The sequence below is a fragment of the Narcine bancroftii genome, chromosome 3 (genome assembly GCF_036971445.1).
Source record: "Narcine bancroftii isolate sNarBan1 chromosome 3, sNarBan1.hap1, whole genome shotgun sequence".
NCBI classification, from domain to species: Eukaryota; Metazoa; Chordata; class Chondrichthyes; order Torpediniformes; family Narcinidae; genus Narcine; species Narcine bancroftii.
The window spans coordinates 355,515,612-355,528,800 of record NC_091471.1 but is presented as its reverse complement, the minus strand read 5'-3'; the positions used below and the strand labels follow the sequence as shown (position 1 = coordinate 355,528,800).

The window sequence follows — 13,189 nt, the reverse complement described above, 5'->3', positions numbered from 1 at the left end:
AGAAATGGAGCATTTGATAATTATCATACAGATGTAGCAAGTGCAGACAATTTTTCATCTTTATCATCGGAGCCAAATTTTTCTGACCATATATGAATACATTTGGGGTATTCTACAGGAAAAATCTGCAGTGCAATGTGTTTCCTTCATTATGACCACTTTGAGCTGTGCTCCAAAATTGCAATTAAAATTCTGTGGTCAACATGGAAATGTTGAATAAAGCACATTGAAAATTAAATGTCATCTAGATAATACAAAACTTTAACCCGTTGCAGGTAATCCTAATTGGAAATGTTTTTATTCTTTCATTGTTGTTTCATTATCGTCTACTTAGTTTCCAATTCTTCTTCCCATTCCTGTAGTTTACTGAGACCATCAGCAAAAGGCAATCTGATCTAGAGGGCTTTGTTGGAAATGGATACAAAACAGCATTGAGTGAGGAACGAAGGCGGTATTCCTTTTTGGTGGAAAAACAGTGTGCAGTTGCCAAGAATAACATGGTGTACCATAGCAGAGTAAGTATTTTGATAACCTTTTTGGGTTTATTTAGTGTCAACCACATCAGCAATGTTCAGAGAGGAATAAAGATATGGAAGATATATTAACAATTTTTTTTTGTTCTGCTTCTCCACTGACATCTAATTTTTGGGATTTGTTTGTTCTACTTGTGACAGTAGGTCTTTATTTAGGCATTCAATTTACAGTTCTTCTCAAATAAAGCCAACAATATCTTTGGAGTTGGGCATCACGCCTGCGCTCCATTGTTAAAGAATGCATATCAGTTTGTATTTTGGCCAGTGTTTGGAGCAGGAAGTCTGGGTTGACTATATTTCTTTTTTCTAATCTGGGAAGGCAAAGAGACTATTATCACTGTATGTGAGATCATCTAATTGCATGAAGCACAAGGTTTAGAAATGGATCTTTCCTTTCTGCTTTCCCAGAAGAATTAATATTGCACAGTTAAGGTGAATGTGATGTGGAAATAAGTGCTGCATAATCAAAGGAAAGCTCTTGAAGTTGCTCTAGTACCCACCTATATCATATTAATGAATACCCTTAATAAAATGTGGCACGTAATTTCTTTGCATGTGCTTCTTGTAACAATTTTGGCTACCTTCTTCTTTGTTGATCTCCTATTATCCCATCCTCCCCTGAAGACATTAGTTCATTTGCACATTACAGTTCTGTGGGAGACAAATCTTTTAGTGCATTAATGCTGGCCACACTTAAACATTTACAGAATCATGTGTCATTGTCGGCATCCAAAAAGTGTAGCAGGCAATTCTGAGTCAATCCTCAGATGATTACATGTATGTACTTTTGCTGCTGCTTGGTTTTATTAGAAATGCACAGGAGCGAGGGGTAGTTTTTTTTTCTAATGAGGGCTGCAGAAGTTAGTTGTCACATCTGTCCCAACATTCATTTGCACCCATTTAATTGCCCACTGCAAGTAGCTAAGCCAGCAGTGGTTATCTGTTGGTTATCCAGACAAAACTACTCAAATGTTAAAGATGTTCAAACAATTAAGTGGCTAAAAACCGTTTTATTTAACATAATATTAGTAGAGCATTTTATTACTTGACCAAAATTTCCAGTTTTCCTTGTTCAGTTTACAGTATTAAATGGGTTTGCATTTTCAAAATGATAAAATAAAGAGATAAAGTCTCCATGAAAGAAATTGGGGCCGAGACACAAATCATAAAGTCCAAGATTTTCATTGGGGATCCTGTCGTGTTGACATCCTGTCGTGTTGACATCCTAATGGCTAGAACGATTCACAGATGGTATCCATAATTTTGGCTTGTGGATGTTTTAGACCATCTGCTGCAGGAATGCCATTTGACTGAATTGCAGAGGACACAAATTAAATGACTGGGCAAAGATCTGGCATATATGATATCATATATTTCCTATATCTGATGTAGGAAAATGTGAAAAGTGTCTGTTTTGTCAGGACAGGTTAAAATACTGGATTTTAAAAAAATAACGCAGCTTGTCAGCACCATTTGTGGAATTCATGACAAAGAAACAGTTAAAGTTTCAGGTCGGATGAAGGGCCTTTAACCTGAAGCACTAACTCCTTGTTTTCCACAGATTTGCCAACTGTTTTTCCTGCATTTTGTTTTTTCATTTATCTTATTTTTTTTCTCTAAATGCTGAGGCAACTAAATTTGTATGGCTGTAGAACACAATACGGTCAATCAGTGTATCCATAGGGAAAGCTGCAGGAATAGAGGCTAGCACATTTTGCAGAAACATGTTTTTTAATCAGATTTAAGTTTTCCCAACAATGTGGCAAATGGTGTGAATTTTCTAATAAATTCTGAGTAAATCAATCATAAAGTACTTGGATTTTGTCCAATGCAGTATTTAAATTGTTTTTCTTTGATAGGGGAAGGACATGGTAACACAAAAGCTTCCTGGTTGGCAACAGGCCTGCAGCGATCCATCCAAAATCCCCGATCATGCAGTATCATTAATGCAGCAGATGTCTTCAGGCAATGGAGGAACCCTCATCTCTGAGCCCGTTGCCACCACCAAATCAGGGCTGATTATATCAGATCCTATTCCTGGTGCTAAACCTCTACCTGTACCACCAGAGCTTGCACCCTTTGTTGGAAGCAATATGGGTCACAGTTCTGTAAGTATCACTAATTTTTTTCGGCGATTTACCTGTCAAATTGCATTGTACTTAGATGTCATTTCTAATTTATTAACTTAAGCATTTGTTTTTAAGAGTCATGTAACAGAGGGGAAAAAAATGATAGTGTCAGGTATCAAAACCGTGTAAAACATGGGGGTTGCAGGTTAATTGGGGTATTTGCTCGTGGGCCGGAAAGGCCTTTTACCATGCTTTATGTCGACATTTATAAATGTAAAATTATGTTTCAGTGATGGCTTGATAGGTAGCAGGTTCACCTCTCAGACAGTGTTATGAGGTTAAGTGCACTCTGGAGACATGAGCACAGAAATCAGACTGAAGCCTGATCTGATCTCCAGCGAACCTGGAAGATCCTGCATCTCTGAAAAATAGTAGGCCACCCTTAAACATTTAATTCTTCTTGATATCCTCACTAGTATTCCTCAACTAACATTTCTAAGTTAGTCACCATCACATTGATGTTTTGATCAAAGTTTTGGACACTCACTCTCACACATGCGTACACACTTTCTGTTTTGCCTGCAGTCGTCCAAACCAGTATTACTGGTCAGTAAATGTAAACACTTCAGATACTTGAGATTTGAAATAAAAACACAGAATGCTGGTAATATTCTGCAGTAGTGAGAGAGTTAGTGTTTCAGATCCTGATGAAAGACCATTGACCTGAGACATCATCCTTTTGTTTTTTCACAGATGCTTCCTAACCTGCTCAGTATTTCTAGCACTTTAATTTTGTTTTCTGCTTTGTCTATTTTCAACTTTAGCACTGTGCATTCTTGTACTCTTGCTGACTAGTGATAAAATCTGCAGCAAATTCCAACACCCTTTCCCCACTCATAGCGAACATAAGAAGCTGGCAAGAAACCAGTGAAGCAGTAGGGTCTGGAGTGCACTGCCTGAAAGGGTGGTGAATATAGAAACAGTCATCACATCTGTATGGGTATTCAAGGAACCATAGTGCATTTGGTTACCGACCAATAGTTATGGATTTCAGCAAGGCACTTGATAAGATTCTGCACAGTAGGCAGATCTGGAAGGTTGGATCCACGGTGAGATAGCAGAATGGAGAGAAAATTGGTTTCAAGGTAGAAAAGGTGATGGTTTTTCAGACTGGAGGCCTGTGACTAGTATGTGCCACAGGGTTCAGTGCTGTTTTCCCTTGATAACAAATATTTCAATGAAAAAACCTGACAACCATTTATTCAATATTTTCATATGACTCAAACTAATGAAGAAAATTGACCCACTTCCAGTTTTTTTTACAGTGTTTATTCAGGAAGGATCTAATTTCTACTTTCTTTGAAGTTACTCTCAAAATGGATTGACCAGTTTTTGTTTCTTTTTCCATTGGAGTTGGATTTTTTTTTTTTGTTTTATGTATTAACTTTTTATTTTCTTACTCAATGTAATTGTCAATATATGGAAATGTTTTAATTTGAAAGTACTTCATTGTTATATTCAAGGACAATGTATATTACTTTTTCACATCTGTATATTATTCTAAGTTTCTTTTTTGAGGAAAATTGATACAAAGATTAAAACTAAATAATTAATTCAATGGAAACGATTAGCAAGTTTGTGGATGACACTCAAGTGTCTGGTATTGTAGCTCGTGAAGACAGTTACCAATGATTGTAGCAGGATATGTCACAAGCTGGAGAGGATGCAAAGAAGATTTCCAAGTATATTGCCAGGGCTCTAAGGCCTGAGTTACTGAGAATGGTTGATCAGGCTAAGTCTTTATTGCTTGAAGCACAGTTGTGAGAGGAATGGATTGGGTAAATGGAGAGTCTTGCCCAGAGAAGGGGAATCAGTAACAAGAAGACATAGGTTTAAGATGGGGCGGGGGGGGGGGGGGTTACTTTTATTTTACACACAGAGGATAGTGGATATGTGGAAACTGCTGGAGGGGGTGGGTACTATTGCAATGCTTAAGTAAAAATGGATAGGATGGATTAGAGGGATATGGGCCAATTTCAGGCAGGTGGGATATTTTGGACAGTGTGGGCAAGTTGGGCTGAAGGGCCGGTTTCCATGCTCTACAACAGCTGGAAAGTGGGAGTGAATTCCATTTTTGGCTGGCGTGGGCACAACAGAAGACTTGTTATTGCATTATCTTAATTCGATACAAGGTTGGATACCTTTTGTATAAATGCACAATGCGAAACTGAATCTATAGAACTCTGTTGATTTTTGTAGATCATTTTCTCTGAAGATATCCCCCCCCCCAGTCCCCTGGAAGATGGTGGCATTTCCCCACCCCTTCCACAGCTAATTGCAGTTATCCTAACTATTACATTCTCCATCAGATAGAAATGCAAACACTTCTCAGCGATTGATAAATAACTTTCATTGTCGACGTCAATTTTTATATGAATATCCTTGAATTGAAGCCAACCTACTTCAGTAATTCATAGTTTAGAATACAAAATTTAGACACTCGTGAAACCATGAGAGGCAGCTTTACAAAGAATTGAGAAATGCCGTGATGGATCATTACGGTTCTCAAAATTACCTTTATAGACACAATGCTGTTTAAAATCGTGAATGCCAGTAAAAAGGCATGCGAAAAGTTGCTTTGTGACTGTGAGAGAGTATTCACACACATAGTACCGGAAAGCACATTCATAAAATGTAAGCCAATACAGTAAACTACCTGTTTATCAAATTTTTCATTATCCCTTCAGGCTCCTTTCTGAATAAAGTGTAGCTTATCCTAACCTCCTTAATTGACAGTTCAGAAAATACTGCAGTGATTTGGCTTTTGGCAGATTTTCTAAAAGGAATTGTCTTGCTGTTACTTTCTTTAATAGATTCCAACGTTCTCCCAACGATGGTCACCAACCATGTTTTCTGTCTCCTACCATTTTTGAAATAGCATTCTTACATTTGTGGTTTCCCAATCCTTTGTGACCTCACCAGCAAGCCTGGAATTTTGGTAGATTATAGCCAGTGCATCTATTATCTTTACAGGCTTGATAGGAATGATAGAGAAACTGCAAGTTGTGTGAAATATGAAGACACTAATCTGTGTCTGAATCTTTGAACCTGAAACACTGTCTTTTTTTTCTCAACAGTCTGGCTGAAGCTGCAAATTATTTAGATTTATTGTCAGAGTACCTACATGACATGAACCCTGAGATTTTTTTTCCTGTGGGTGAGGCAGAATTACCACTTATTGGTAGTGCAAAAAAGCCTGCTCAACATTCACATGTAAACAATGAAAGAAATGTGCAATAGAGAGAAAGAAAAATCAATAAAGTGCAAGAGTCCTTAAATGAGTCCCTGATTGAGTTTGTTGTTGAGGGGTCTGATGGTGGAGAGGTAGCAACTATTACTGAATCTGGTGGTACAAGTACAGAGTTCTCTGTTCTCTCAAGAATTCCAAGATGTGGTTTTATTTTAAATGTCTTGATATTGAAACTACACAGCAATTTTTCCAATAAATCTTTGCCCATTTGTTAAATCCTTGTGAAGTGCGGAACAAAAAAATTATGAAAGGATATAAAGGAGTTATTCAATTAGCAAAGTTAAACCAGGCTTGACTTTTCTTGAGTTATGGAAGCATACAGCACAGAAGTGGGCCCTTGGCCCACCATGTCCATCCACGTGAATACAATTTGTCTCTCTTCAGACCATAACCTTCTATACCCCGTCTATTTCCGTCTCCATCTCTCTTAAACAGTAATTATTCCACCACTACCTCTGACAGTGCATTCTAGATATTAAACTCTTTTTTTGAAAAGGCATACAGTATCTCACCTTGAGCCTATGCCACCTTTTGTCCAATACCCCTGCCATGGGATTTTTGTTTTTGGCTTTCTTCCCAGTCATACTTGTCATTCTTCCATCAGGTCACCTCTCAGTCTTCTTTGATCCAGAGAAAACAAACCCAGCTGATCGAATCTCCCTCCACAACTAAAGTCCTCCCACCCAAGCTAAATCCTGGTGAATTTCCTCTGCATTGTCCAACACAATCACACCCTTCCTTTAGCCTGGCAACTCTGTGTAGACTAAACACTGTTTTGTAAAGTGTCAACACAACATCCTTAGTTTTGTTCTATGCTCTGATCTCCAAAGGTAAGTCTGTTATACCTGTACAGTCACACATTTAAAATAGTTATCTTGAAAAGGGATTTGCATTTGAATACAGAAGTGCCGTTTGTATCAGGAAGGAGGTACAGGAGCCTGAAGACGAACACCCAATGATAAGGAAACAGCTTCTTCCCCCTTCCATCAACATTTTGATGCATTCTAGCAATCATCTGCAAACACTGCCTCACTTTCTCTTCTTTTGGACGAATTTTTTAAATGCAACTTATAGCAAATTTGCACCTGTAATTTGGCTGCAAAACAATGAATTTTGTGACATGTTCATGACCATAAATTCTGATTTGAGTAATATATCCAATGACTTTAAGAGTCCGATTACTATTTACATCAGAGAAAATCCACCAGCCAGTGCAAGTTCTCATGAACAGCACTGCTTACAGCCATTCATCATTATGTATAGATGTTACACAAGGATTTGAGTATTTCAAAGCAGCTGAGATAGCTTTTTCATCCATTTAGGAAAGCATCTCATCTGTCACTGCCTCTGCACTGCACTAACTTACTAGACTGCATTTCCACTGAAAGGTCCCAAATCATTAACTCCGTTTCTGTCTATTCAGATGCTCTCTGACTTGAATGCTTCCAGCATTTTCTGATTTTCATTTCAGATTTCCAGCATCTGCCTTTTTTTTTTGCTCTGAGAATTTTTTTTGTCTTGGGGTTTAAACAAGCATCTTTTGAGATGAGGATCGCATCAACTGAGCAAGAGTGCAAATTACGATTTGTTTTTCTATGTGAAGCTTTTTTTAATGGAGAAAATTACATGTTAAAAGTCCAATTAAATCTATTAACGTTACGCAGTTGTCTGCAACCTGAGACGGAAGAATTTGTTAGAGACATTCCTATGGTCTATTTCAGTCATTGGTTCTGATTTTAAAATTTAGATGCAAGTATTTTAATACTCCACAATAAAAAATGTTCATGCATTCTAGCAATCCCCTATAGTAGTCCCCAAAATAAACGATTAAACCATGTTCCATTAGATTTTCCTGGTGTTACTTTTCTAATGGTTCAGGGAATTCCACCAAAGCCAATATAGATGTATGGATTCCTGAGAAATAGGCTTTAGATGGTATTCAAATGTACTCCACTCTTGTGTATAACTTTAGAGCAACTCGTGTAATGAGTTTGCTTAATCTGAACCAGGATTCAAACAACAAATGTGTAGGTAGGCTTTTCAGCCTTTCAATATTGTTGCTGTGAATTCTCTGGACATACAGTCCCTTCTTAGCTCTAGAAGACATATCTGAATGGAACATAGTTATCTTTTATTTGAGCTCCCTACCCTTAGTGAAACCTGCTTTTAGTTGGCCTGGTCCAACAATTTTTTTTTCCAAGTGCTTCTTTAATGCTGTAGCAAGGGAAATAACTGGCCTCATCATGTATGAATAATGCCTGCCAACAGCTAATTATTGGCAATGACAGCAAACATCACGTGTTTTGAGACTGAAACATATCAGGGAAGTAATTTCATATTGCTACATTGGCAAGAGGATGGATTTGCATTAATTTTCAGCTTGCACACTCCATGCATACTTTTTATTCGAGGCAGTTTGTTCCTAGGAAGACTGAAGAGAGAGAAAACCTATGCATTAGAGCAGACATTCTCAATAGGGGCCATATGCCTCTCCCCTAGTGAGGGCCACAGACTGATATCATAATACTTTTTCTATGTAGTCGGAAGGAGAGAAGTAGAGAAGAAACCATCTAAACTTTGAGCAGAGTTCCAAGGGAGCCATAGCCAACTAAATGTTGAGAATGGCTGCACTAGAGTACCTCTGTTGCCTTTCTGTTGATTTCTTTCAAGATTTAATTTGATACATACTGGGATTTGTGGAGAAAGAATATCTACCCAAAGTTGCTTATATAGTTAACTAACTGAACTAATATATTTGAAAGGTATATCGAAAGGGCCTTATCAAGTTTTCATGTGTATCAAGCTCTATCCAGATTCTTGCTATATTAGATAAATAAAATTGGTTATGATTAAGAAGTCTGATCATTATAAATGTTCAGAATTAAAATAATGGACCTGACCATGGCAAGAAATTGAGTTATGCATTCTGGAACAGCTGCAATTTATTTACACAGGATTAGAGATTATATATTTTTGTTTTCATTTCAGCGCATCATGGGCCAGGATGTTTCTTTAGTGCCTAATGGTGACCTGTCCAATTCACATCAAGTGGCCCATCAGCATCCTGCTCAATATGATGTCAAACCAAAGCTGCCGTCACCACCACAACTTCCTAAACAGCAAAATGATGTCTATTCCAACACGTTGCCTACACGCAAAGCAATGCCCTTGAAAGTCAGCCCGTTGTTAGGTGAGTGACCAATAATATAGACATTGTCTAATGGAACTTGGGACAGATATTTAATTGGCGTTGTCAAGTGTACATGGAACAGCAATCATGCACTAACTTGCATGTTTCTTTAGTCAAAGGAAATATTTAACTAGGTGTGGACCTGATTCAAAGGGGTTGCAAAATATGCTTAACCCTTGCCTTCCTTAACATGCAGGGCAGGAAATTAATGGGAGAATTGTGACCTTTAATTAGCAAGGCAATCTAGTGGTGAGTGCAATGCTAAATTATTGGCTCAGGACTACTACCAGTCCAATTATAATCCCATTTGTACTTTAAAATCATTCACAACTATTGGTTCTTTCCATTGTAAAAATAACTGCATTTAATTCTATTGCAATGCACTGTGTTGTGAGGCTGACTGTCCAATATCATGAGAATTTTAGATGTTGCCAACTCCATTTTTCACCAAAAGACTGCTGAATACATCTTGGGGAAATTGTTTAAATTACGGATAAATAACACTTCGACACAAACAGTGGTATTGATATGAATGACAGTACTTCTGTCATCTCTATGCTCAGTTAAAGTTCACTGAGATGGGGCTTAAATCTTGCAATTCTAAAATTGCATGTTACCTCTTATCAATTGAAGGTATCTATGTGAGGCACTGCTTCAAGATGGCAGCCAACATTTTAAAGGGTCCCCAAAGACTATCAGGTTCTTGAACCTCCCCGTTATAACCCTAATCATAAACTACTCTGACACCACAAAAAGAATTGTCTGCCCTTATTTTTCTTAAATTACTGTAACTTTATTAATCTCCTTCAACATGATCATTTAAGTTGGAGTCTTTATTTTATGAAGTCTGGCTGCAGAAAGTAAGAATTTTGCTGCGTATCTACGTTCTACTTGTGTGTATTATAATTTCATTATCATTAAATAGGTGGACCTAAAAATGAAGCTGTTCAGTAGCACTGGATTAAAGCACATTAAAACAGTACTACTGAACATATTCTTCAATAAATTGCAGCAGTTGTTTCCAAAGTGTCCCTACGGTTTCTATTTTCCTGTCTAAAATCTGCAAGCCCTTAGATGTCCAAGGGTCTACCAGTCTTGTTTTTGAATACACTAAACAATAGAGAAACCCAAATCCACTGTAAAGAAAGGTTTTCTTGACTGTCTTTAATGGACTACAGCTGGAGGAAACTGTCTGTTGGCTTCTACCTGTCAAATTCTGTAAATGTGAGAGTCTGTTTGTTTATTTTCGTACCCTTTGTGATATTGGTTTGTTTCACCTATTCAGCTGAAAACCGGACATTACCTCGATCAAGCTCAATGGCTGCTGGGTTAGAAAAGAATGGAAGAATCAAAGTACAAGCTATTTTTTCTCATCAGGCAGGAGGCAACAGTACACTGCTAAGTTTCGGTGAAGGCGATGTCATCACATTGTTGGTTCCAGAGGCGAAGGATGGCTGGCATTATGGCGAGAATGAAAAAACGCGGTTGTAAGTAATCATAGACTGTGCGTTGGTCTTTGTAAGTCCAGGTTTTCTCTATTAAAATCCAATATCTCTGTGCACTGCAGAATTATCAACTTGAAAGTTGCTTTCCCATGTTAGAAGTTGTTGAATTTTTATTATTCAGTGTTACATTATATGATCCAATGACTCTATCATTCTACCTCTAGGCGTGGATGGTTTCCATTCTCTTATACTCGTATGATACAAAGTGGACTTTTACACAAGTAAGTGGCTATTTAAAAATGTCAACTTGGAGGTGTGTAATTTTTCTTAATTTTTTTCTGCACCTGCCCTAACGTAGGTTTTTTCTGGTGCCTCTACTTTATCCATATTTGACATTATTAATTTCCTAGAGATGTTCAATACGCTTCCTCTTGAAACCCAAAATCATTGAAAATTGGCTTTCCTTCCTGGAGAAGGCCATTTTTTAATATTGCACAGAGCATAAGAGATGCATCTGATTACTCCAAGTCACAACACATTAACAGTCCAGTGTACTGTGCCGACATTATTACTGATAATTAAACTTATGGTCGTACTGTTCCTGATAATGAAACATTACATTTAATTGTTTTTTTTATTCGCAGCTGTCCACTTTATGGATTAGATGAATAATCCACTCACTGAGATTTAATTTTCCATTCCCACTACACCCTCTTAATTGGTTCAGTTCCTGCTGTGGCCTGATGGTGCAGAAGTCAAGTTTAAGACTTAAATTTGAAAGAAAGTGATGAAGGCTGATGCTTCTGTGCTAAGTACCAGATTTGTTAGCATATCAGACCCTCCCCCATTTCAGCAGGGAATATTAAGAATTTTTGAAAAGTTTATTTATGGGTAAATATTTAACGGTGAGTAACACCGGCAGTGATCATTGTTGCTGTGCGGCTCACCAGCATCACTGCCATCTATTGTTGGGGACTGGAGGCGGGCTGTCGATCCCCGCGCTGGTCCCACTGCCCCACTCTCTCCCAGTGGGTGGTGGGATCAGTATGGGGACTACTGGTGGGCTGACGGGGAGCGGGACCATGACCAGTGCGGGGACTGACAGCCCACCACCAAATATGGTAATTAACGTGTCACTTGTCTAAAATTTCTGTCCTATTTTTAATGATATTATCTGCTTAAAAAAAGTCACATTCTCAACACTTCTGATCCCCTATTCCAACTTTAGAGCCAAAACAAACTGTTGGAGGAGCTCAGTGGCTAGGGTGGTGCCTCAATCAAAAACTTCAATCATCTCCCTCCCCCAACCTCCACAGAGGTGGCCTGATCCACTGAGTTTCTCCAGTAACTTTTCTTGCTCCAGATTCTTGCTCTGTGTCTATACCTTTTAGATCCATAATGTCCACGTGGTGACATTCGATGCCTTTTTAGCATGTATGTTACATCTGCCCCGATGAACTACAAAGTCATTTCAACGGAGTCTGTGACATCCACCTTAAAGCAATTTCTTTGTGGACGTTTGTTCATCGGCTTTATAAATGTTTTTTCAAAGCACTTGATTAAAACCTTTTTGATGATTAAAAGAAAAATAGCTTCTAATTCATGTATATGGTGGATTAGAAGCAGGTGAAAATTGTTTACTCTTTCACCTCGCCCTAGCCCTTTGGACTACTATGCACTGAGCCTGTGTCTCATTTGCTGTGATTGACAATCTGTCCATTTTGTTTCATTGCTCGGATTAAACTCCTATTTTACTGCTCAAAATATCACATAAGCCTTTCTTGTCCAAGAGCCATTTAAATTTAATCAGGTAGATTGAGACAATATAAGAATTGAACTGTTTTAAAAGTTATCATTTTTAAAACATAAATCTGTGTTAAATTTGTACTTGCAGGTACATTCGTTCAGGTACTTTGTAAAAATAAATAATTCTATTAAATTATTAGATGGAAGGATAGATAATATTCAGTCGCAGTAATGCAAAAAAAAAAGTGTTTCTCAAGTTAAGTCAGGCTTTTTTGCATCGTCAGAGTAGCTTATGATTAGGGTAGTAAGTAGACAAACAAGAGCCTGAGTCTTTGGGTGAACAAAACTGTTCTTGAACCTAGAGGCGCTGGACTGGGCTTCTGTGTCTCCTGAAGGTAGCAGCAAGAAGAGATGTGTCCAGGGTGATGTAGGACCATTTACCATAGATCAAATTGTTTTTAAAATTTCATTAAAATACACTAAAATCTAAAAATGCAACAACTCCCAGCAATAAATTATGCAATTTTTTTTGTGAAACTGGAACTTGGCAGCCCATTGGTTCATGTTTGCCCGTCCACAATTCCCTCTGAAATTTTCCTGATGCAAGATTAGAGAAGTGTTTCTTTGATTTTTTTTAAACCACCATAAACGGTGGACAATTTTAACTCCAGGTGGTGTTGAGTGACACAGTCAATTAAGCAGTTGATCGAGCCAAATTAGTGGTGAAGGATAATTATTGGCTGTGACTTGGTATAATATCATGGCATTTATTAAATCTCCACTAGAGGGAACAAATGCAGCCTGTTTAATATTTTAAATTACACATTTAAATTCACTCACGCAGCACAGTAACAGGCCCTTCTGGCCCACAAGCCCATGCTGCCCAAATATCCCAA

At 37.9% G+C, this 13,189-nt stretch overlaps 1 protein-coding gene across 5 annotated transcripts in view; it reads left to right on the top strand.

Annotated features, from left to right (window-relative positions):
* Window positions 1–13,189, top strand: part of LOC138759472 (BAR/IMD domain-containing adapter protein 2-like) — a 90,158-nt gene that overhangs the window by 69,015 nt on the left and 7,954 nt on the right. For all 5 annotated transcript variants that reach the window (XM_069929953.1, XM_069929951.1, XM_069929949.1 and 2 more), the window contains 5 exons: window positions 363–515; window positions 2,393–2,641; window positions 8,901–9,102; window positions 10,388–10,589; window positions 10,772–10,828. In XM_069929953.1, the coding sequence (XP_069786054.1) occupies window positions 363–515; window positions 2,393–2,641; window positions 8,901–9,102; window positions 10,388–10,589; window positions 10,772–10,828 (863 nt within the window). The remainder of the gene's footprint in view (window positions 1–362; window positions 516–2,392; window positions 2,642–8,900; window positions 9,103–10,387; window positions 10,590–10,771; window positions 10,829–13,189) is intronic.